The following is a 22500-nucleotide window of genomic DNA, read 5'->3' as shown; positions in this document are numbered from 1 at the left end:
CCCCCACTCTGGCGGATCACAGCAGCAGCCGGCATCGCGGCTGTTCATTCCCCCTGAAACCATCCTCTGAAGCCATCATTTCACCCCACCCACCTCCCCAGTCCACCACCAACGAGTCTTGACTCCTGGAGAATCCCCAGGGGGGGGGGGGGGTTCTCTCTAGCCCAAATAGATGCCGCCCTCTCGCCTAAAGAGGAGCGCCATCTTACAATGGAGTCATACGCCATAGTGGTTATTTGCATAAAACTACACAATTTGATTAGGAAATTATTGTATCTTTATTTAAATATGTGCTTTGACAAAAATAACGCAATTTGTAACTTGAGTTACTTGACAAAGTAACTGGTATAATATTACTGAAATCATATTGTAATAAGTTATATTACTGAGTTAGGCTACTGCTGAAAGTAATATATTACATGTAATATGTTACTTTTGTAATGAGTTACCCCAACACTGCTACTGTTCATTAGCCTACTAAATTATATCAGCCCCTTCTGGGCCGAAGCCCTAGGCTTGTCCTCTGCGCGGGCTCGCCAGTCGCCACATGCTGCTCGGCCGCAGCACGGCCTCACCCGCAGCTCGGCTGCTCTGCGGCCTCACCTGCTCTATTGCCAATAGAGCACGAAGTTGGGCAATTGTGCGCTGCCTATTGGCATGTGCAGCGCACAATTGCCCAACTTCACTGATGACATCACAATTGCTCGAGTGCCCATCACTGATCATATCATGCAGTGCTCGAATGACATCACTCAGCGCACAATTGTTCAACTTCGGCCTCGCCCGCAGCCCAGCTGCTGCGTGGCCTCACCAGAGACATCACTGTCACTGATGATGTCACAATGCCTATGACATCACTGATGATGTCACAATGCCATGACATCACTGATGATGTCACAATGCCTATGACATCATCAGTGCCTATAGTGTATGACATAAGATGATTTTGGTCAATAATGTCACTGATGACATCACTGATGATGTCATAGACATTGTGACATCATCAGTGGGACAAAAATTGAAACAGATACTGCCCACTTGCTCCCTTTTATTAAGGAAGGATTTCACTGTAAGAGGAGCTGATAAGAAAGACACTGTGATAAGGAAATTGTCTTCTATTATTTTGGGAATGCGGACAGTCATCCCTGCTGTGTGCGTGTGTGTGTGCGTGCATGCGTGCGTGTGTGCGTGTGTGTGTGTGTGTGTGTGCGTGCGTGCGTGCGTGTGTGTGTGTGTGTGTGCGTGTGTTTTTGCGCGTGCGTGCGCGTGTTTGTGAGTGCGCGCGCAGCAGTTTATGAATATTGGTTAGGCAGTAATACTATTTACCGTTTTAGTTACAGTTTCATCACGTCAATCTTTAATGATCTTTCAGTGAATTTCATTTTCAAGGAGGCGGAGGCAGGCGGAGGGAGGGTGTCAGTACATTTTGAACAGGCAAAATGCAGTCTACCCAATCTGGACGGCAGGACCCACCCACCACTCTCATCGGAACAACCATAGGAAGCTGCGAAGCCGGCTGTGGTGAGAATATAATATCATTCATTTCTTATGCAAGCGACTTTATTCACCGCGGGTATTTACTGTTTTTTATAGACTGCATCATTGGCGGACTGCGAATAAAAGGAAACTAATAATATGAGTTTATTTTATTTTATTTAAGGGTAGGTTTTTGTGCGATAAGAGTTAGCAAGCTACAGTGGCTTTTTGGCTAACGTTTGAGAATAATTTCGCTCACTGATTGAAGTGTTTTGGGGTTAACGGTCGTTACAGCAAAGCAGACCGCTAAAGACCGTGATATGTGACCTGTTCCCTTACAGTTGGCAGGCAGTTAGCTGGTGTCAGAGCTAGCTACCTGGCTAATCTGACAGATCCGAGGATTGTCATTGAAACAATCCGGATGTCCAGCCTGTGTGCTCATTGGACGGAGGAGCCACGCTGAACCTTCCTATTGGATGATACTCGTGGTGGTGTTTGTTTACTAGTGAGACCCCCGAAAAAGCACCCATATATACTGTAGAGATTAATACTTTAGGGTATTGGTTCTCAACGTGTGGGCCGGTGTCATGCCGAGTTTTGCACCCCCGCCGAGAATTGCATCCCCACCTTCCATATGTAATGATTTATACGGAAACTTAACTGTTTAAAAATGATATAATTGACTGGGTAGACGTGATCTCCAAGCCAGGGGGTCTGTCCTGGCTCATGGAGACCGACTTTGATGCATTAGATCCGCGTGGAGGTGACTTCCATGCTTGGGGCTCTCTTCTGGCTCATGGAAGCCGACTTTGGTGCTTAAAATCCGGGTACAGAGGACCTCTAGACCTGGGGATCTCTCCTGGCTTTATGGAGGGGGGTGCAAATCTCGGCAGTTTATCTGCCGAGATTTGCATCCCAGTTTTTAAGTTAAAACAGTCCCAAAATATGGTGGGGGTGCAATTCTCGGCGGGGGTGCAAAACTCGGCATGACACCGGGAACCACCAGGGGTCCTTAGAGGGTTTCAAGGGGGTCCCCAGCAAATTAATTGTTTAACTTCACTGTTATTTCATTTACATGAAGTTAACACAATTAGAGAATGTAGAGGAATGACCAGTTTGATCATAGTTTCACTGTTCTCTGCCTATAGTATAATACAGATAGTCATGGATTCTGGACAAAATCATAATCTGACAATAAAAATATCTCAGACTTGGGTCCGAGTCAAGAGACGAAATGTCATCAAATGGGGGTCTGTGGCCCTAATGTGGACTACATTCTCTGCCTCCCTTCTCCACAGGCATAGGTTTGAGGATGTGGCTTCTGTGGGTCCTGCTGCTGTCCTTGCTGACTGTAGTGTCTGGGGCTGCGGACTCCAAGGCCGTCACCACCACACTCACTACGAAATGGGCCTCTACCCCTTTGCTGCTGGAGGCCAGGTATAGCACAGCACAGCACAGCACATAACCTTTTATGTGAATCTCTTATTGAGACCACATTACACCTGATTACATTGTCAATGCAGAAAGAGACTACATCCAGAGCTGGAGGGTGGTTGGAGAGACTGTCCTCACTGAAGTGAATGCATTAAAGCTCCAGGGCTGCTGTTCTGTCACTGACCCTTGGGCTCTCTGACTTCTCTCGATTGAGGAAAGCAAAGAGAGAATTTCCCCAGGGCGATTCATTTGGTATCACATAGTTAATAATTGTCATCATACTGTATATGTCACCCAGCCACATCCATCAGACTCACTGTCATCATCAGCTTAATTTATACTGTATGTACAGGGAATCTGATGTTAAAGTCCAGCTGAACCCAAAAATGACTTTTCTTTTCTTTTATACCTGGGTATGCAGTGCACGGTCATCTATTTAATAATGAATGCAAACAAAATCACAAGCAAACAAAATCACAACAATCTAATTTCATTAGTTTTTTCACATCAAAAGTTCATTTTTCAAGATTTCATTGATAACAGTAGGGCTGGCACGGATCAGAAAACCCACGGATCGGATCGCGTGACAGATTTTGAGCCACGGATCACCCTTCCTGTCTAGGGCGGGCTCTAGGCCGGAACCAGGTAGGGTGACAAAATCAATTGTGAACGGAAGCCAGGCTCTTTCTCGCCGAGAAGAGCCTGGTGACGCGAGGTTAGCGCCTAACTTCCTGGCTGTTGCTTGCTAACGTAGTCACTTCACGCTGGCCTGGTACAGACCAGACCGGGTGCGTCTGGAAACATAACGTTGATGCTACGTTAAGCTACTCGGTGGCCCCACGTTGGGTTTTGTTGTTATGTGTCCAAGGCAACATTTCACCGTCCGGTGATAATGTGTTCGTGAAACGTGTGCGTGTGTGTGTGTGTGTGTGTGTGTGTGTTGTGGCTCTCTTTATCTTGTGCAGCCCGCAACACGCTGCTCGCATTCCTGTGCTTTTTCAGAGGTGTTGAAATAAGTTTGTTGTCATTAGTAGCCACTAGCCACAGCCTTCAGAGAGACTTTACAGCGGCGACAAGGGATGAGGAAGCTCACTTGTGCTTGCCATGTCTGTGTCTGGCTGCGCGTTCTCATACACTAACGTTAAACGTTAAATGAAACGAAAGGGGGGGGGGGGGGGGACCATTGACGTTCCGAACCGCGTTCCGAACCGCGGGGGCTGATCCGTACGGGTCACGGATTATCCGTGATCCGTGCCAGCCCTAGATAACAGTAATGTACAGTTTGCTGACGTCACCTAGTACTATCAAATTTCTACCCCATTTCAACCAATCATATCACGACATGCAGCTGTCAATCAAATCTTCATTTCAGGATAATTTTCTCTTCCAAATGAAGTCGAAAATGGCGCCTAGTGCCTGTCATCTGGCAGAATTCCTATCCCATAAACTAACTACTAACTTGGCCAATTGTTAGAAACATGAACAAAAAACAAAAACTATAATCTCTAAGAATGCAAAGAAATGTAACTGGCTCGTTAAAACGCGCATTCCAGGGATATCGTATCGTTACAGCAGCGATAATGGCGCGCGCATCCGAGAGCTTGGTTGTCAGGGGTTGCACTTCGGAGATTCCAGGCCGACGTGCTGCACTCTCCGCTCGGCAACACGAAGGCAGCTGGCTGCCTGTGGCTCGCTGAGCTCCACTCCTCCCGTCAAAAGGCTCTTCCCGAGGGGAGCGCCACAACAAACTGAATCCCACTCGATTTGGAGGCGGAACACGCCAGGATTGGCCAAAGCCCAATCCAGTCCCCAGAATTGTCAAATAAAATCATCGACATGATACTATGACTCGCCTCTCAACCTGTCATCTTAAGACAAACTATGTTTTCAGTCTGAAACGGACTCATTATGCACGTGACGAACAGGTTCAGTTCGACTTTAAATACAATTAGTGTCGAGGGCTGGAAGCTGAGTGTCCTAAGCCACCTGTGACACAAATATAGATTCTATAGACCAAATCACCGTGACGTCACCATGTAAACAACATTATTTCCGCGTACCAATTTGGGAAGGCGGCAGGTTTAAATGTGCGTGTTGTCAAATAAATGCTGTCAAACCCTCTCGTTGTTTTCGGCCGACTACTTTCAATTTAAATGTTCAAACGGTTGGTAAACATGCTTGTCCGACGTATCTAGCCATTCTTCTGTGTTTGTTTTATGTAGTGTTAGCTAGCTAATAACGTTTGTTTACAACTGTCAAACTCGCTGTTTTTTTGCAGACTCGTTAACGACAGAGCTACTGACGCCACGTTAATTTAATTTAGCTTCAAGTCTACTATGGTCTGGTCTGGTCTGGTCCAACAGGTAAATTAGCTAGTCTGGTCTCCACTAACGTTAGTGAAAGTGTTGTTATGAATGATATTAAACAACAACACAACACGAACGAACCATTTTTGTCTTCTTTGTCTGTTTTTGTCTTCAACTCGTCAGTTTGTGCCGTTCACCGCCATTATGATGTGTGGACGCCAGGGGTAACCGGAAGTAAATGTAAACATCCCCGCTGATTTGGTCTATACAGTCCCCACTCCCCACTGCGCTATATAAACCTAATTAATCATCTCTTTTATTTGAATGTGATCGTGGCTCTCCAGGTCCCTAGCTGATAAGCTGCCTGAATCTCTTTTAACATTCACATCAGGGTCTTTACCTTGATAGTTAATAGAATCATACCTTTTAACATAGCATCCATGGTATATGTAGTAAGGTTCATGTAATAACTAGGGGGGCCGAAACCCTAGGCTCGTCTCGCTGTCACTGATGATGTCACAATGCCTATGACATCACTGACATCATCAGTGGTGTCATAAGAGGGTTTCAATAATGTCACTGATTATGTCATAGACATTGTGACATCATCAGTGGGACAAAAATCTAAACAGATATTGCCCACTTGAAACAGAGTCCACTTGCTCCCTTTTATATAATAGGATCTCGCGTGCTATGCGCGCTCGATTCCTAGGCTCGCCCGCGCCCGCCCGCTCGCATTCGCAGCTCGGCTGCTGTACGGCCTTGCCTGCAGCACGGCTGCTGTGTGGCCAATGAGACCAGCATCACTGTGATGTCACAGTGGGATTTATGACATCACTGATGATGTCACAGTGGGATTTATGACATCACAGTGGGACAATCACAGTGGGACAGAGAAACAAACAGACAGAGCCCTAGCTCCCGAAGAGTTCATTTGCAAAAACAGGTAAACGCCATTCTTAAAATGAACAAACATCATCTCTTTGATACTCCCTGGAGTGCACATAGAAAACATTATTGAGGTGATTTATGTGAAAATTATCAGATGAATATGTTTTAGTTATGATTGATAATAAACATTTCCCAAAAATGAATTAATTACAGTATAAATACATCAATATATAAAATAAAATTATAGAAAATCCAAACGGAGATACCTGTTTTTGCAAATGAACTCTTCACTGATGATGATGATGATGATGACAAAGGATACAGTTTTCATTTTGTATTCATTTTGTTCAATAAAAATGCAAAGAACTGTAAATGGGAAACTGTCATATAACCATCATGCTTCAAAGAAACGAAAAGAAGGATTTTGTATTTACAACTGTTTCTAAATATTGTTTGGTGCACTATCTATCTGGGACTTGGATTTGATGCCATTGGTAACTGGTACATCAACTGGCACATGTGGATGGGAATGTTGGTTCACGTAATCTGATCATCCGGTCAAAATTGGCAACAATATTTTGCTATTCTGAGTAAAAGGTTCAATACTTTACACACCTTGGGTTGACACTCTTTTTCTCTTCTCTCCCTCTTCCACCTTCCTCTTCCTCAGTGAGTTCCTGGCAGAGGAGAGCCAGGAGAAGTTCTGGGACTTTGTGGAAGCCAATCAGAACATAGAAGGAGAGCATGATGGTAAAGCTGGTCCAGCCGCTCTGCACTGGTTTTCATTTTCAGTCTCTGTGCTGCGAGCAGCTGAATTGATTATGTGTATGCAAGCTTCTTGGCAGTGATGGTAGCGTCAGTGGTTTGGCAAGATACTGATGCAAGCAGTTACATGATATGATAGAGCTGAAATTTCACCAACTATATTTTTATGTGTGTCTGGGTGTGCGTCTGTCTGTGTTCCAACGATTAAGCATTAACTGCTGTGATAGAGTTACCTTCGAAGCATGGTCAAACAATTGCATCGAGGGAGAGGAAAGTAGTTTTTCGATATCGGAGAACGCATTGGGGACACATTTCTTATTACTTCTATATGTGTGTGTCTTTTCCCCATGCAGACACAGACCAGGCCTACTATGAGCTGATTATGAAGAGAGCCAGTGCCTTGGTTAGCTCCGTCCAGCTTAACATGCTCAAGTTCGCCCTGTCTCTGCGAGCGTACTCCGCCACAGTACACTCCCTCCAGCAGGTACCAGGAGGATGGCTTGATTGTGTGTGTGTGTGTGTGTGTGTGTGTGTGTGTGTGTGTGTGTGTGTGTGTGTGTGTGGGGCAGCGTTGCCAGACGTACGATAATTATCGTATTTGTACGATAATTTCGACCTCTGTACGATGTACGATCAATAATCCCAAAATCCCCCAAACGTACGATAATTTCATCATTTTGTGACACTTAGACGAATCCTACGTCTATCACTCTATCTGTTTATACAATCATCTCTTCAAACAACATATTTGCAGCCAATACGTGCAGGGTGTTTTGTTGTTGTTGCAACGCAGGCTGAGATCACAGTGTTGAAAAATCATGCCAAGTCCAAAAAGTAGCCTGTGATCAGCCGCAGCCCCCCCGACATGCGCCGCGCTGGGGAGGGGGCGTACGATAATTTCACTCCAAAAACGATAATTTTGACCCTCTGGTACGATAATTCAACATTTGCCATCTGGCAACACTGGTGTGGGGGGGGGGCCTTATTCCTGCAAGTGTCTTTGTTTATGTGTGAATCATCCCGTTGCTCTTGATCTTTTTAGATCGCATCCAACGAGCCCCCTCCCTCTGGCTGCTCTGCCTTCTTCAGTGTCCATGGAGAGAAGACGTGTGATACAGAAACCTTTGCGGCACTGTTGGAAACGGCACCTGAACGGTAAACATACACACACACACACACACACACACACACAAGTCAGGTGTACAGTAAGAATGATGCATCATTAAATTAACGGTTGGTCTTTGCATATGTGCCTCCTTTCTCCGATCCCTCTGTCTCTCTTTTAGGCCTAAGCCGTACCTTTTCAAAGGCGATCACAAGTTCCCAAGCTCAAATCCTGACGCACCGGTTGTCATCCTGTATGCTGAGATTGGAAAACCGGAATTCCAGAGGCTTCACCAAGTCATATTAGCCAAAGCCGACAAAGGCCTGGTGACTTATGTGCTCCGCCATTACCTGGCGGTAAGTGTTTCTCACACATAACGTTAAGTGGCGAATATAATGAAAATTCAGGAATTTGTCATATGTTTCACAGTTCATAATGACACACCTGGTACAAGGATAACAAGACTTCTTCTCACCCGGTGTAATGAGATAGCTCAAGACAAACTAGGGACAATAAACTATACATATCACATATTTACATTAAATATTTTATGGCTTTGTATGTTGGAGCATCTTGGTATACAGTGTGGTTGAAGAGGGAAGTATATTGAGTGACCACTAATACATTGTTTCAGTGTAACTTGAGGAAGTTACACAGGATAGAATGAGATGCATGTAATAAAATATGAGCAATGAGAAATCTATATTCCTGAACTATTATACGCTAAGACCGCCTTTACACATTAGAGTAGCATTTTGTCTTAACTCATTAAGTGCCATAGACGACCTAACTCGTCTTACATAATCCAACGCTTAAGTGCCAAGGACGGACTAACTCGTCTTACATAAAGATTTTTTTTTTTTGACAGTGGGACATCAATCAACCCCTTTTACATCTTCGAGTTAACTATTTGGAGCAAGAGCATGTGTGTAATCTATTTTACCGACCACTAAGTGGCGACAGAGACCGAGAGAAGTCACAGCCACGGGACCCAAAAGCCACAAAAGCAGCCGCCTCCCGCGGCACACAGAACGGACAGAGATCCCTTCCCCCCAGAGCCGCGCAGCAACGCGCGAACACACACACACACACACACACACACACACACACACACACACACACACACACACACACACACACACACACACCGCGGAAGCAAGCCATTCAAGGAAATGGCGACGCGATTTTACAGTATTCCATTTCAGACTCGTCTTGCCCGACAGGCAAGCAGGCAGGCAGGCACGCAGACAGACAGGCAGGCAGCACAACGCGCTTCTGACACGCCCGCTGAAGCCAGGAGGAAGGAGGAGAAGACACACGGAGGGAGGAGTTTGAATGAGAGGGGTGTTTCCTGTTGTTATGGAGGAAATTACTGTTCAAAACTATTGTTTAGAATGTCTGACGGTCTTACTGATGCCAAAAATGAATGGTTAAAGTGACTGTTTCACAAAAAGCCATTTATCTCTGAATAAATTTCCAGACGCTGAAACCATGCTGTACTCAACGGCTAATATCTACATAACTACTAACTCTGCAAACTAACTCTTTTAGACAGAGAAAGCACACATTCTATTAGTTATTTTTAGATGATTGATGTTCATGAATTCTTAACAGAAAAGAATCCTCGGCTGTTCTAAAATGAGCCAGAATCGTCAAAAACACCCCTGGCACAACTTACCTACAGGAATGAAAACATGGCTGGCATTCAATGTGTTAAGTGCACATTTTACCTGCATCGGATTTATCTTTGTGTTGCCATTTGCACTAAGTTGGGATATAAAATGCCAGTGCATACAAGATGCATCTTTTTTCTTCTTCTTACTACAATCGGGCTGAAGCTTGCAGGAAGTGTAAAGAGCACCCCTCACCTGATGGAGCCAGATTTTTTAATTAGGTAATTGCCCTAATTACATGTCATCAGTGATGATGTCATCAGTGGGGGGGGGGGGTCTCCACTAGTATTGATGTAAGAACAAGAAACTGATTTACCTACAGCACCTATGTACCGTAAATTCCGCACTATAAGCCGCACCGGACTATAAGCCGCAGCAGCAAAATTGACTGTTTTTTACATATATAAGCCGCACCGGACTATAAGCCGCGGGTGTTTTAATGTTTTTTTTTTTTTTTTTTTTTTGTGTTTTAATGTTTAATTACCATATGTAAGGGTTCGTGCACAGAGGGGATTGTCGGGAAAGAGATGGCTGTTTGAGGAAGCTCCCATTTATTAACATTTCAACAAAACAACATAACACAACACCACCTGTGTTTTTTTTTACAGTGCACACAGTGTCCGCGGTGTGGTGAAAAGAGGGCAAGAGAGGAAATTAAAACAGAAGTGGATTTATAGTTAGAAAGAGTGCTAAAGAAGAGAGAATTCCGTTTTTTATTTTTTATTTTTCTGAAAAAATCCATAGATAAGCCGCACCGTTATATAAGCCGCAGGGGCCAAAAAAGGCCAAAAAACGGGGAAAAAGCCGCGGCTTATAGTCCGGAATTTACGGTACTGTAGATAGCTTAGAAAAATCTGATTCCAGTTGTTCTCAGGTGTTTTTAGTCTTGAGTTTTAACTACCGTAGACTAATGAAATGTGAACACAGAGGAAAAAGCACGTGTATGCTCAGTCATCCTTCACTGGATGAGAAAAGGGGGAAAATCTGCTGATTAAACCCCCCAGAATGGATCGTTATTTTCACCTGGCATGAAGAATGCATCTCTAACATCCACACTCAATTTGAAGTTGGTTCACTTCTTCCCTAACAAGCAATTATGCTTGATAAGTCTTTCCTTAGAGTTATGCTAAACTAGTGCAGTGCCTGTTCACCCGCTGCTGCACAGAGCGCTGTTTGCTTGTTTATTGAAAGTTTATTAATATTGAACGTGACGCATATCCAAATGGCACCAAATCCGACACTGCACGTCCTTGGGTCCCCAGCAATATTACAGCCAAGTGTGAAGTAGATCAGTTGAACGGTTTCTTGAGATATGCTAAGGACAAACAGACAGAGATTCCGTGCTTTATAGTATGATTATTTTTACCATCTGTCTCTTAAGCATGTAATCTTCAGTATTAGAAAGTAGGGGTGGGGGAAAAAATCGATTCACCTAAGTATCGCGATTTTTAATGTCACGATTTTTTGGATCGATCTTTTATTCCAGAATCGCAATTTTTTTTTTTTTTTTTTTTTTTTTTTTTTTTGTGCTTGCAGTCAGGCCACTCACTGAACAGCAGACCAGGCGCCGCCTACTGGTTTACTAGTGGTTTTATTACTTTATTAGTTAGTCTGAAGTAATACCGTAAATTCCGGACTATAAGGCGCACCGGTGTATAAGCCGCACCTGCAGAGTTGACTGTTTTTTTACATATATAAGCCGCACCGGTCTATAAGCCGCGGGTGTTTTGATGTTTAATTACCATATGTAAGGCTTCGTGCACAGAGGGGATTGTCGGGAAAGAGATGGCTGTTTGGGGAAGCTCCCATTTATTAACATTTCAACAAAACAAAAGTCAGGTCACTAATCCCCAGACAAAATCACACATTGTGAGATGCTTAAAAATCACCATCGGCGGGAGCTTTACTCCAGATGCTGTGCAGCCAAGAACACAAGTGAAATTCGTTCTCTCGTGACCTGTGGTTCTCAACGTGATGGACGATTCACCTTTCTTGTTAACAGTCCTAGTGAGAGGCAGGTCGAACGTCAAAGGCACTTCATCCATATTTATGATCTGCTCCGGTCCGATGGAATATTCCTTGATCTTTCTTTGTGTGAATTCGCCGAAGTTTGTAATTTTCTCCTGGTAGTCGGGAGGGAGTTGCTGACACAGTCGTCCGCGCCCTGACGGACAGTCCCTTTCGTCTCGGGTTTGTGCATGATCCTTTGCTGCTGCTGCTGTTGTTGTTCCTGTCTCGCTACTGTCTCAGACATGGCTTTCAGGCTCAATCGCCGCCATCGTCGTAACACAGCCAGTTCTCCATCTTTTGAAGCATGATGTTAGATTACAACGAGCTAGTTGTGTGGCTTAGCCTTCCAAAATGTTGCTGTTAGTTTTTTAGAATGTAATACATAGAATTGGGAATGTTACATTCAATTTCATTCAGACTGTCTTTCAGGCTCAATCGCTGCCTTTTTCCCCCCGGAGCGAGGGAGGAGGGAGGGTGTTTTACCGTAGTGGCTGAGAGAGAGTAGTGGCACAGTGCTCCAATCAGGTCGCGAGGCACATTTTTTGCAACATCATCCAATCAGGGTCTCGCTCTCATAATGTCTGTCTTGCTCTCGTTCTGCCTCATACCAACATCCATAGATTTTGGAGGTTCCCGAGTGGCCGTTTGCTGGAAAAATCCATAGATAAGCCGCACCGTTATATAAGCCGCAGGGGGCAAAAAAGGCCAAAAAACGGGAAAAAAGCCGCGGCTTATAGTCCGGAATTTACGGTAATTACACTTCAGGGTTAAAGTGGGTGCATCTCATTGTAAAATTGGACTTCAAACGGCCCAAATCTGGCTTCAAACGGCCCAAATTTCACGCGCGTTGGCCCATATCGGCCTGGCCTGCTTGGTATCTAATGCCCGGCCTGAATTATGATCCCAGTCCGCCCCTGTTTTTAACTATATCGCCCAGCCCTACTCATGATATATAATATACAGTCTCTAGTGTATGATTCAACTTTTCCCAAGTTCTAATCTAGTGTAAAAAAGCAAACAAACTGAAAAAATAAAAGAAAAAAATAAACAAAAATCGCAATAAATCGTAATATCGAATCGCAATAATCGTAGAATCGCAATACTTAAGAATCGCAATATAAATCGAATCGGCACCCAAGAATCGTGATAGTATCGAATCGGGAGATAAGTGAATCGCCACAGCCCTATTAGAAAGCTTGCAACACTTAATGCTGTTTTTCTTTTACTTCAAAACAGAGGGGGCAATTAGGGGGCAATTAGTGTCTTCAACAGTTGGCAAGCAACAGCTGGATCTCCATACTTCAAAGCTGTCAAACTAGTCAGCAAGCATATGTGTTTGTTGTTTTTCTTCTGCAAGTGAGAATTTTTTTTCACAGCAGAGATAATGATGAATACAAATAAGTTAATACAGCCTGTTACACAACAACAGGGGTCAACATAGTTGTATATAGATAGGAAACATTGTTAAGTTTGACGTCAATGCTACTACAATGAAATTAAATTGGACTTCTGAATTGCCCTCCAACTACAGTGCCTTTTGGGTGCGTTTACAAACTTTACACGGGCATTCAAGCTCTCTCTTGGAGTCTGAACACAATCACAATCCTCATCTGTTTACAATGCTCTCTCTCCCACTAGAATCCAAGCAGTAAGAAGGTGTATCTGTCTGGATATGGAGTGGAGCTGGCCATCAAAAACCAGGAGTACAAGGCAAAGGATGACACACAAGTCCAAGGTACCCAAACACGCACACATTGCTGATACACTTACCCAGCATTGTGTAAACACACTGCTGATACACATACCCAGCATCAGGTAAACACACTGCTGATATACATACCCAGCATCGTGTAAACACACTGCTGATACACATACCCAGCATCGTGTAAACACACTGCTGATACCCATACCCAGCATTGTGTAAACACACTGCTGATACACATACCCAGCATCATGCAAACACACTGCTGATACACATACCCAGCATCATGTAAACACACTGCTGATACACATACCCAGCATCATGTAAACACACTGCTGATACACATACCCAGCATCGTGTAAACACACTGCTGATACACATACCCAGCATCATGTAAACACACTGCTGATACACATACCCAGCATTGTGTAAACACACTGCTGATACCCATACCCAGCATCATGTAAACACACTGCTGATACACATACCCAGCATCAGGTAAACACACTGCTGATACACATACCCAGCATCATGTAAACACACTGCTGATACACATACCCAGCATCAGGTAAACACACTGCTGATACACTTACCCAGCATCAGGTAAACACACTGCTGATATACATACCCAGCATCATGTAAACACACTGCTGATACACATACCCAGCATCAGGTAAACACACTGCTGATACACTTACCCAGCATCAGGTAAACACACTGCTGATATACATACCCAGCATCATGTAAACACACTGCTGATACACATACCCAGCATCATGTAAACACACTGCTGATACACATACCCAGCATCATGTAAACACACTGCTGATACCCATACCCAGCATCATGTAAACACACTGCTGATACACATACCCAGCATCAGGTAAACACACTGCTGATACACATACCCAGCATCATGTAAACACACTGCTGATATACATACCCAGCATCGTGTAAACACACTGCTGATACCCATACCCAGCATCATGTAAACACACTGCTGATACACATACCCAGCATCATGTAAACACACTGCTGATACACATACCCAGCATCATGTAAACACACTGCTGATACACATACCCAGCATTGTGTAAACCCAGAGGAGTATATGAATAATGAGTTAATCGATTGCGGTTTCAGGGGCGGAGGTGAATGCTACAGTGATAGGAGAGAACGATCCAGTGGACGAGGTCCAGGGATTCCTTTTTGGCAAACTGAAGTGAGTGACTTGCTGTCAGCCTGTGACAAATATTCAGGACCTGGATAACCTCCAACTAGCACCATCATGTCAAACTGCCAAGCCTCACTTTATCCCCCCTTTTTCCCTCTCCAATTTCCTCTGTCTGAGGCTGAGCACTGACCTGGGGCCTGTACCACGAAGCAAGATTAGTGGCTTAGCGTGCTAACTTCAGGTTTAACCCTGGGTTTGCCGTGCTACGATGCTAGTTCACTTCTTACCGAGATAGATCACCATGGCCACTTAGTATGCTGCACGGCTAAGATCAAAAATGCATGAAAGAGCCACCTTCTGACCAATCAGCTCTCTGGAAACAGCATGTCACCATTCATATTAGGGCTGCACGATATATCGTTTACACATCGACATTGCGATGTGCGCATGCGCGATAGTCACATCGCAGGACGTGCGATGTCAAAAGCAAATTAACTCGTCATGTTGCTTGATAAACTCTCACTTTAGGGGTAGCCTACTGAGTGAAATGCAGGCTCTCTCAAAGGAGAGAGACGCCCCGCTACTGTACTCACTCATTTAGTGCTTAGCTTCAACACAACAAACATGCACAGAGACCTAAATTGAATTATCTTTTGCTCATGTTGCGTTGCTGACAGTAGCCCGTCTGTAAACGATGTGGTTGCGGAGGCGGACTTGTCCACAGTTTGCAGCGCACTCGCATACAGCAGGCTGGCTGCTGTAACTCAACATGTCCGTGGAGTGGAGATATTTACTCTTGAAACACCAAAAAGCAAGACCGCAACTTATGACACGAAGGCTGATTACTGAGAAGTTGTCCGTGTTATCACTGTGGCTGTCTCTCCCCTTCAAGTCTCTGATGTTGCATCACATGATAGCAGTAACGTTACGGTAGAGTTAATCATACATAGCGACTTATTTACACAAAACATGTCAGTGAAAATAAAAAGAGAAGAGACATATCTGGGCAATTAAATGTATATTTATTACTTTCCACGAATGAATTGTTTGTCACCGGTCGGCTGCATGTGAATCCTCGTCTCTCTGTACTGCCAGCCTTGCGCTCAAAAACCGGAACTCCGCAGATGCGGAGTGTACCACTTGGTCGTTTCTGGAGGGGGTTTCCGGGGGGTCAGACCAAGTGTGTAAAGTGGCAGGGGTGTTTCATTGTTGATTTATTGAAACGTTAGAAGAACGAAAGAAGTTGAAAGCAGTGATTATAATCAATGAAATCTAATGTTTTTCTGCAAATAGCATAACTGGGAGGTAGATTCTGGCACTCAATATTAGGGGTGGGCAATATATCAATTGTATATCAATATTGTGATATGAGACTATATGGTCTTAGATGTTGGATATGGTAATATGGTGATACAGCATACATGTTGTCTTTCCCTGGTTTTAAAGGCTGCATTACACTAAGTGAAGTGTAGGCTAGTGACATTTTAAAGTGGAATGTCATAACTTACTCACTTTTTCATGTATGTAGCCTAAGTCATGGAAATCCATTGGTCAAAATGTGTATGCACCCTGATAGATGACGCTCTGAGGCCTACAGTATAGGCGACAGCCCAGTGGTTGAGAAACATTAAAATACCTAATTTCCCCTCCAAAATCAGATGGACTCCTCTACAAAATCATCCCAATCATTCTAGAAGTATTCTTTTCTTTAAAATAGAGCTATTCTGGTAATCTGGTGAAAATCTGTATTTTTTCATATCGCAATATATATCGCAGGGGCAGGGAATATCGCAATGTCAGTTTTTTCCAATATCGTGCAGCCCTAATTCATATAGGATCCTTATGAAAAATAGATTGCATTCAAATGAAAATCACAAAAGAAAAAAACATTAACAGCTCCTGTTGAATTAATCGAGGACTGAAGCCTTGCACTTGTACATAATTAAATTAAGCCTACTTACCACATTGGAATATGTTTTTATATGTATTCATTTTTATTTGTTCCCAAGTTACGTTTGACCGCGCCGATTGCAGCTGAATGGTGTGTGGAGAAATAACACTAAATCCCCGGCGTAAAAAGGTTACATAAACGTCTCCAAAGCCCATTAAGGTGCCGTGTGCGCAACGGGGCTGAGGCTGACGTTGGGTTGGACATTGACATACACGCCAGAGTAACCTACTACATCTAAGCAATTTAATGCGATAGCCTACTACACACATGTCATTCCTATCTAGGCTACTCCTGCATTTTGCAGCTGCAATGTGTTGATTTTGGCCTGTATGATGTGATTGAAATCTTAATATTTTTTCCAGCATTAGTCCTGTATGAAATATGCCACTCTGCTGCCAAATATGAGACCACAAAATCAATGAAATCTATGCCCGCACCGTGTCGATTCAGTTCAGCAGCTTTTTTTAATTATTATTATTATTTATTATCATTATTTCTTTGTTGGTATTATAGTAATTATTCCATCAACGTGACCAAACACCATGCGTGATAAGAGATACTTATTCATTGAGCCTACGTTTCTAAATCTATGGTCTAAATAGGCGTACGGATTTTGGAAATTTAGGCTGAGATTACACGTTAATTCCACACGCAAAAAAGACGTGCAGGTTTTATTTAGTTTCTAAACTGCTGTAGGCTCGTGGAGGCAGAAACGGCTGTTCAAAGAAATCAAATGACTGATGTGAATAAAAGCAGTAACGTTAGATAGTCCTTCATTATTACAGACTAATAGCCAAACAGGGATTTTGATTGTGACATACACATACATGAATGAGGAAATAGGTGTGTCTGTAAAAGCTGGAGCTGTCCATATAAGCTGGAGCTGTCCATATTGCATTGTGATTGGCTAGTTGTTACAAACCACACCTCTTCTGTGGGCACGAGCATTTTCACGTGCACGCCCTCAGAGCTGGATAGGGAAATCCTAAATTGACAGAGCCAGCTGATAACCACTTTCATGGTATCGTTTAACTAAATTGTGATTTTCTGGTTAAGTCAAACCAGATCAAGGGGACAGATCCTGGATCTGTTTATCTCCATTCGTGGTACAGGCCCGAGGACCATTTCTCCCTGATAAATCAACCTGAAAATAAACAAATCAATCAATGAGCCTGACACATCTATTTGTTTCTCTCTCTCTTTCTCTCTCTCTCTCTTTCTCTCACTGTCTTTCACTCTCTCACCAGGACTCTCTACCCAGAGCTGAAGGAACAGCTGAAGGAGCTGAGGAAACACTTGGTGGAAAGCACCAATGAAATGGCACCTCTCAAAGTCTGGCAAATGCAAGGCGAGTCTTTCACCAACTCACGTTCTCATATCCTCTTTCCTCAATCAATACAGTGTTTTTTACTCCGCTGTCTTGACTGGGGGTATAGATTCAAACAGGCCATCCAGTTACTCATGGGGGACAATTGCTACCAGTCTTTACACTGTTGGCATTACAAAAGTTAGTTATTCTTACATTGTTGTCAGCAGAGTCTGACAAGTATTGACAAACATAAAACCACAACAGGCTAACAAAATAGATGGTGTGCAAACAATTCCCCAACTTGCTCTCGCACCCAAAGAAATCATGCTTATTAAGTACCGCAGGGATGATGTATTTTTGTAGGCTTAAGGTCCTTACACATCAAGAGCGATGCGAATATACGGCACGAAATTGCGATGCGAGTTTTGACCCACCTGTTAATCACAGCCACAGATGTGTATACGTCGGAAGCGAATTTCTGAAAAATCGGCCGTGGTTCGAAAAAAGAAACGCCGCAATAACGCTCAGCGAAACTTCGCCGTTGGTATGCACGGTTGCATTGACTGATATAGGTTCGCAAAATATTATTGACGTGCAAATTAATCGCACACAAAAAACGCTCCCGATGTGTAAGGACCTGTACCCAGAAATTGCCGCCATGCTGGTTCGTAAGGGAAAAGTATGGGATGTTAGTATTGGGATTTTGGTTTAATGCATGAAATAAGGTCTGTGGTTAACACAAGCTTATGGTGGACATTTGTGTTCAGCAGGATAATCTTCACAAACAAGGACCACTTTTATGACTTTTGAAGCATTTTCTGAAAATTGCGTTTAAAAGAAATGCATGTACGCTTCAAAAGTCATAAAAGTGGTCCTCATTTGTGAAGATTAGTCTGCGGAACACACATTTCCAATCACATAAGCTTTACCCTGCAAACAAACCTTCAATCAAGTGTCTATCTCTGTTAGTTTTGTAGTTAAGACTAAAAACCCATAATCGTCTACTGGCAGAAATCCCAGATTCAGATCACTGCCAAAATCTAATCAATTGTTCTGTGGCCCGAGGCCTGTCTGTCCACCAGATACCATGGAAATCCATTCATTCGTTTCTGAGATGGACAGACTAACTCACTGAGAAAACATAACATCCTTGTCAAAGGTAAAAGTGGATATTTAGATTGACGTCACACGGCTGATCTAAATGTTTGTAGTACGAATGAGATTCTTCAGTCAGGGCTCAAGTATGTTCGCCATTTTATTCCCTTCTGGGGAAAAGGTATGGAAATAGTTGGATTTATTCTATTTATGCAGTGATGATACATGCAGAAACTAAAATTAATGTTGGCTTGTGTTGCTTTAACGATGAAAACATTCCATTAGTGAATCAGAGTTGCAAGGAAAGTTTTCGTTCTAGTACTATGATCAATGACCACAGCTGATCAATGTCTTCTTGATACGTTTGAGCCATGAAATCCTTGAGTAGAACCCTGCAGCTACATCAAAGCATTATGGATTAGGATTACACCATCTTTTTTCAAGTATTTATTTGAACACTTTCATATACTTGCTTTATGTAATATATTTTATTTTTTTGACAATGTGTGGTCAGGGTGTGAGCATGAAGCTGTTTGAGTTAGCAGTTGAGCTAGACTGTCAGGTCCTGTGGGTGTCTTCTCTTTATCTTCTGAATCTACCCCACTGGGTCTCATTAGCTCTGCCTGTTTACAAAGGCAGCTAATAATCACGCTGCCTACAACTGCATTACAGAGCCACTCGCTGGGTAGAAATTATCTGGATTACACAAACAGCTGCACTCTTTCTCTCTAATACGCAAATAAAGCTATATTATATTTTCTCACATTTTCAACTAGAGAATACAGTAGGTCTCCATCAGGGAGAAGAAGAGTCTTTATATCCTGCCGTTACCCTGCTACACGGTGCGGGACATGATGTCCTCATGGTGCTGTCTGCGTGTAGACAGAAACTTGATACTAACACCACAGTTTCCCCTGTAGGGGAGAGATTTGATTAGATTTTGGAGCACCTTGCCCCGTACATTTGCGTATTCATGAGGAAGAAACAGATTTTTCTCGAAACTACTAGAACACCTTAATCCTTGAAGATACTGAAGTCATGTGAAGACAATTATTTTAATTTAGAAATATTTGCTAATTAATGCATTCATTATCCTAATTAATGAAGTAGCATACCTGGTGCGTGCCAGGCCAGCTCAGTGGCCTTGTGGTTTGAGTGTTCGCCCTGAGACTGGGAGGTTGTGAGTTCGATCCCCGGCCGAGTCATACCAAAGACTATAAAAATGGGACCCATTGCCTCCCTGCTTGGCACTCAGCATCAAAGGGTTGGAATTGGGGGGTTAGATCACCAAATGATTCCCAGGCGCGGCACTGCTGCCGCTCACGGCTCCTCCAGGGGATGGGTCAAATGCGGAGAACAAATTTCGCACACTCAGGTGTGTGACAATCAGTGGGACTTTACTTTACCTTTACCTATGGTGATTATGGCGGGGCATTAGGCAGCTGAAATGCCTCTTTGTTTCTCATTTCATTCTTTTTCTTAAGATTACTTTTTTGACATTTTCAGCTTTTCTGAGATATTTCACACTGAACAGAGATGGGAATGACATGCCAAATTGAAGCCCAGCATGAGGTTTTTACTGACCGCTGAATCAGCAGGGCGGCCTTTCCTCATTTCTGTTCCACGTCATGGATGATAATTGGTGCCTTTGGGCATGCTTCCTTTTTGAGTTGATCCACAGTGCAGACTACACCGAATGCCAATACTGCTGTTAGCTTTTTTCATTTTGTGTTTTTCCCCCTTCAGTTTGTCTTTCTCTGCACATCCTCTTGAGTGCACTCTGTTATTTATGCCCCTTGTGTGCACCCATCTCTTCCCCACCTTTTTGCCCTCTTCCCTCCATCCCCACCCTTTCTCTTATAGATCTAAGTTTCCAGACAGCAGCTCGGATCCTCACTGCTCCCCCTGTCGACGCTCTCAACGTCATGAAGGACCTCAGTCAGAACTTCCCCACTAAAGCCAGGTATAGAACACAAACATACACGCATGCGCACACGCCCGCATGCACGTGCGCGCGCACGCACGCACACACACACACACACACACACACACACACACACACACACATACACACACACACACACACACAGCAACTTGCTATGAAGATACTGCGCTGCATATCGATCACTCTGCAGTGTTACAGTTCAGGCTGCCCTGTCCCCCACAGGTCCATCACTAAAACAGTGGTGAACTCTGAGATCCGCAAAGAGATTGGGGAGAACCAGAAGGTAAGAAGAATCCGTCCATCCCTTCATCTCTCACTCCCCCATCCCTCCTTCCATCCTTCCTCCCAAACAACCTTCAGCCACCACCAGCGAGGAAAACACCAAACAGATAGTATCCAGTCTAAACCTGCGCACTCTGAAAGACATCTTTTCCCCTCTAGGCGGCTTGATTTCTTCATCCCTCTAAACTAGTCTCTATCCCATTCCTTTGTCTTTATTGCGCATACAAGGACATTTTTTCCCCTAGCTGCTGACTGTGATGTCAAGTGGACAAGCCAGTTTCAGCACGCAGCTGTTTACCAATACCATCCAATAAAGGAGAGAAAGGGAAAACAGATACAACCACTCAGTCTCTCAGCCGTCTTCGGGGAAATATCACAAAGGATAGGCCTTCCTGCTTCTTTTGTTCTGTGCCTTTCACTTTTATTACATGATGAATTGTGAACAACATCTGGTGTGAAAAGAGTGGAGCTTCCGACAACATGTTTGGCTTTTCCCCGCTAATGGAATAGGCAATCACTCCACTTTCTGTTGTTGTCTTATGTTTTTCCTTTCCCCTCTCCCTCCCTCTGTGCACAGCCCCTCCCCCCCTCTGTGCACAGCCCCTCCCTCTTTGCACAGCCCCTCCCTCTCTGCACAGCCCCTCCCTCCCTGCACAGCCCCTCCCTCCCTGCACAGCCCCTCCCTCCCCACACAGCCCCTCCCTCCCCACACAGCCCCTCCCTCCCTGCACAGCCCCTCCCTCTCTGCACAACCCCTCCCTCCCTGCACAGCCCCTCCCTCCCCACACAGCCCCTCCCTCCCTGCACAGCCCCTCCCTCTCTGCACAACCCCTCCCTCCCTGCACAGCCCCTCCCTCCCCACACAGCCCCTCCCTCCCCACACAGCCCCTCCCTCCCTGCACAGCCCCTCCCTCTCTGCACAACCCCTCCCTCCCTGCACAGCCCCTCCCTCCCCACACAGCCCCTCCCTCTGTGCACAGCCCCTCCCTCTCTGCACAACCCCTCCCTCCCTGCACAGCCCCTCCCTCCCCACACAGCCCCTCCCTCCCCACACAGCCCCTCCCTCCCTGCACAGCCCCTCCCTCTCTGCACAACCCCTCCCTCCCTGCACAGCCCCTCCCTCCCCGCACAGCCCCTCCCTCCCCGCACAGCCCCTCCCTCCCTGCACAGCCCCTCCCTCCCTGCACAGCCCCTCCCTCTGTGCATGCATTATCTTTGTGTACAGACAGGAGTTTGGATGGGGGGTGGAGGTGGGGGGTGCGGGCAGAGGGGATGGAGCGGCAGCAAACGTTGTAATTACTGAATCGGTGATTTATTCAGCAGGCTCAGTGAGTCCTGATGATTATTGATTGAAGTAGTTTGGACACATGCACAGGCACTCT

The 22500-nt window shown here is 44.5% G+C and overlaps 1 protein-coding gene across 1 annotated transcript in view; it reads left to right on the top strand.

Moving 5' to 3' along the window:
- Positions 1-1491: 1491 nt before the first annotated feature.
- Positions 1492-22500, top strand: part of uggt1 (UDP-glucose glycoprotein glucosyltransferase 1) — a 53690-nt gene continuing 32681 nt past the window's right edge. The window contains exons 1-11 of the mRNA XM_083633532.1: positions 1492-1521; positions 2775-2913; positions 6778-6857; positions 7226-7356; positions 7915-8027; positions 8159-8333; positions 13299-13395; positions 14506-14584; positions 17735-17835; positions 20755-20854; positions 21059-21119. Coding sequence (XP_083489658.1) covers positions 2789-2913; positions 6778-6857; positions 7226-7356; positions 7915-8027; positions 8159-8333; positions 13299-13395; positions 14506-14584; positions 17735-17835; positions 20755-20854; positions 21059-21119 — 1062 coding nt within the window. The 5' untranslated portion in view covers positions 1492-1521; positions 2775-2788. The remainder of the gene's footprint in view (positions 1522-2774; positions 2914-6777; positions 6858-7225; positions 7357-7914; positions 8028-8158; positions 8334-13298; positions 13396-14505; positions 14585-17734; positions 17836-20754; positions 20855-21058; positions 21120-22500) is intronic.

The sequence above is a fragment of the Poromitra crassiceps genome, assembly GCF_964638095.1.
Source record: "Poromitra crassiceps genome assembly, chromosome: 3".
In the NCBI taxonomy this organism is placed as follows: Eukaryota; Metazoa; Chordata; class Actinopteri; order Beryciformes; family Melamphaidae; genus Poromitra; species Poromitra crassiceps.
This window is presented reverse-complemented; position numbering and strand designations above follow the sequence as displayed.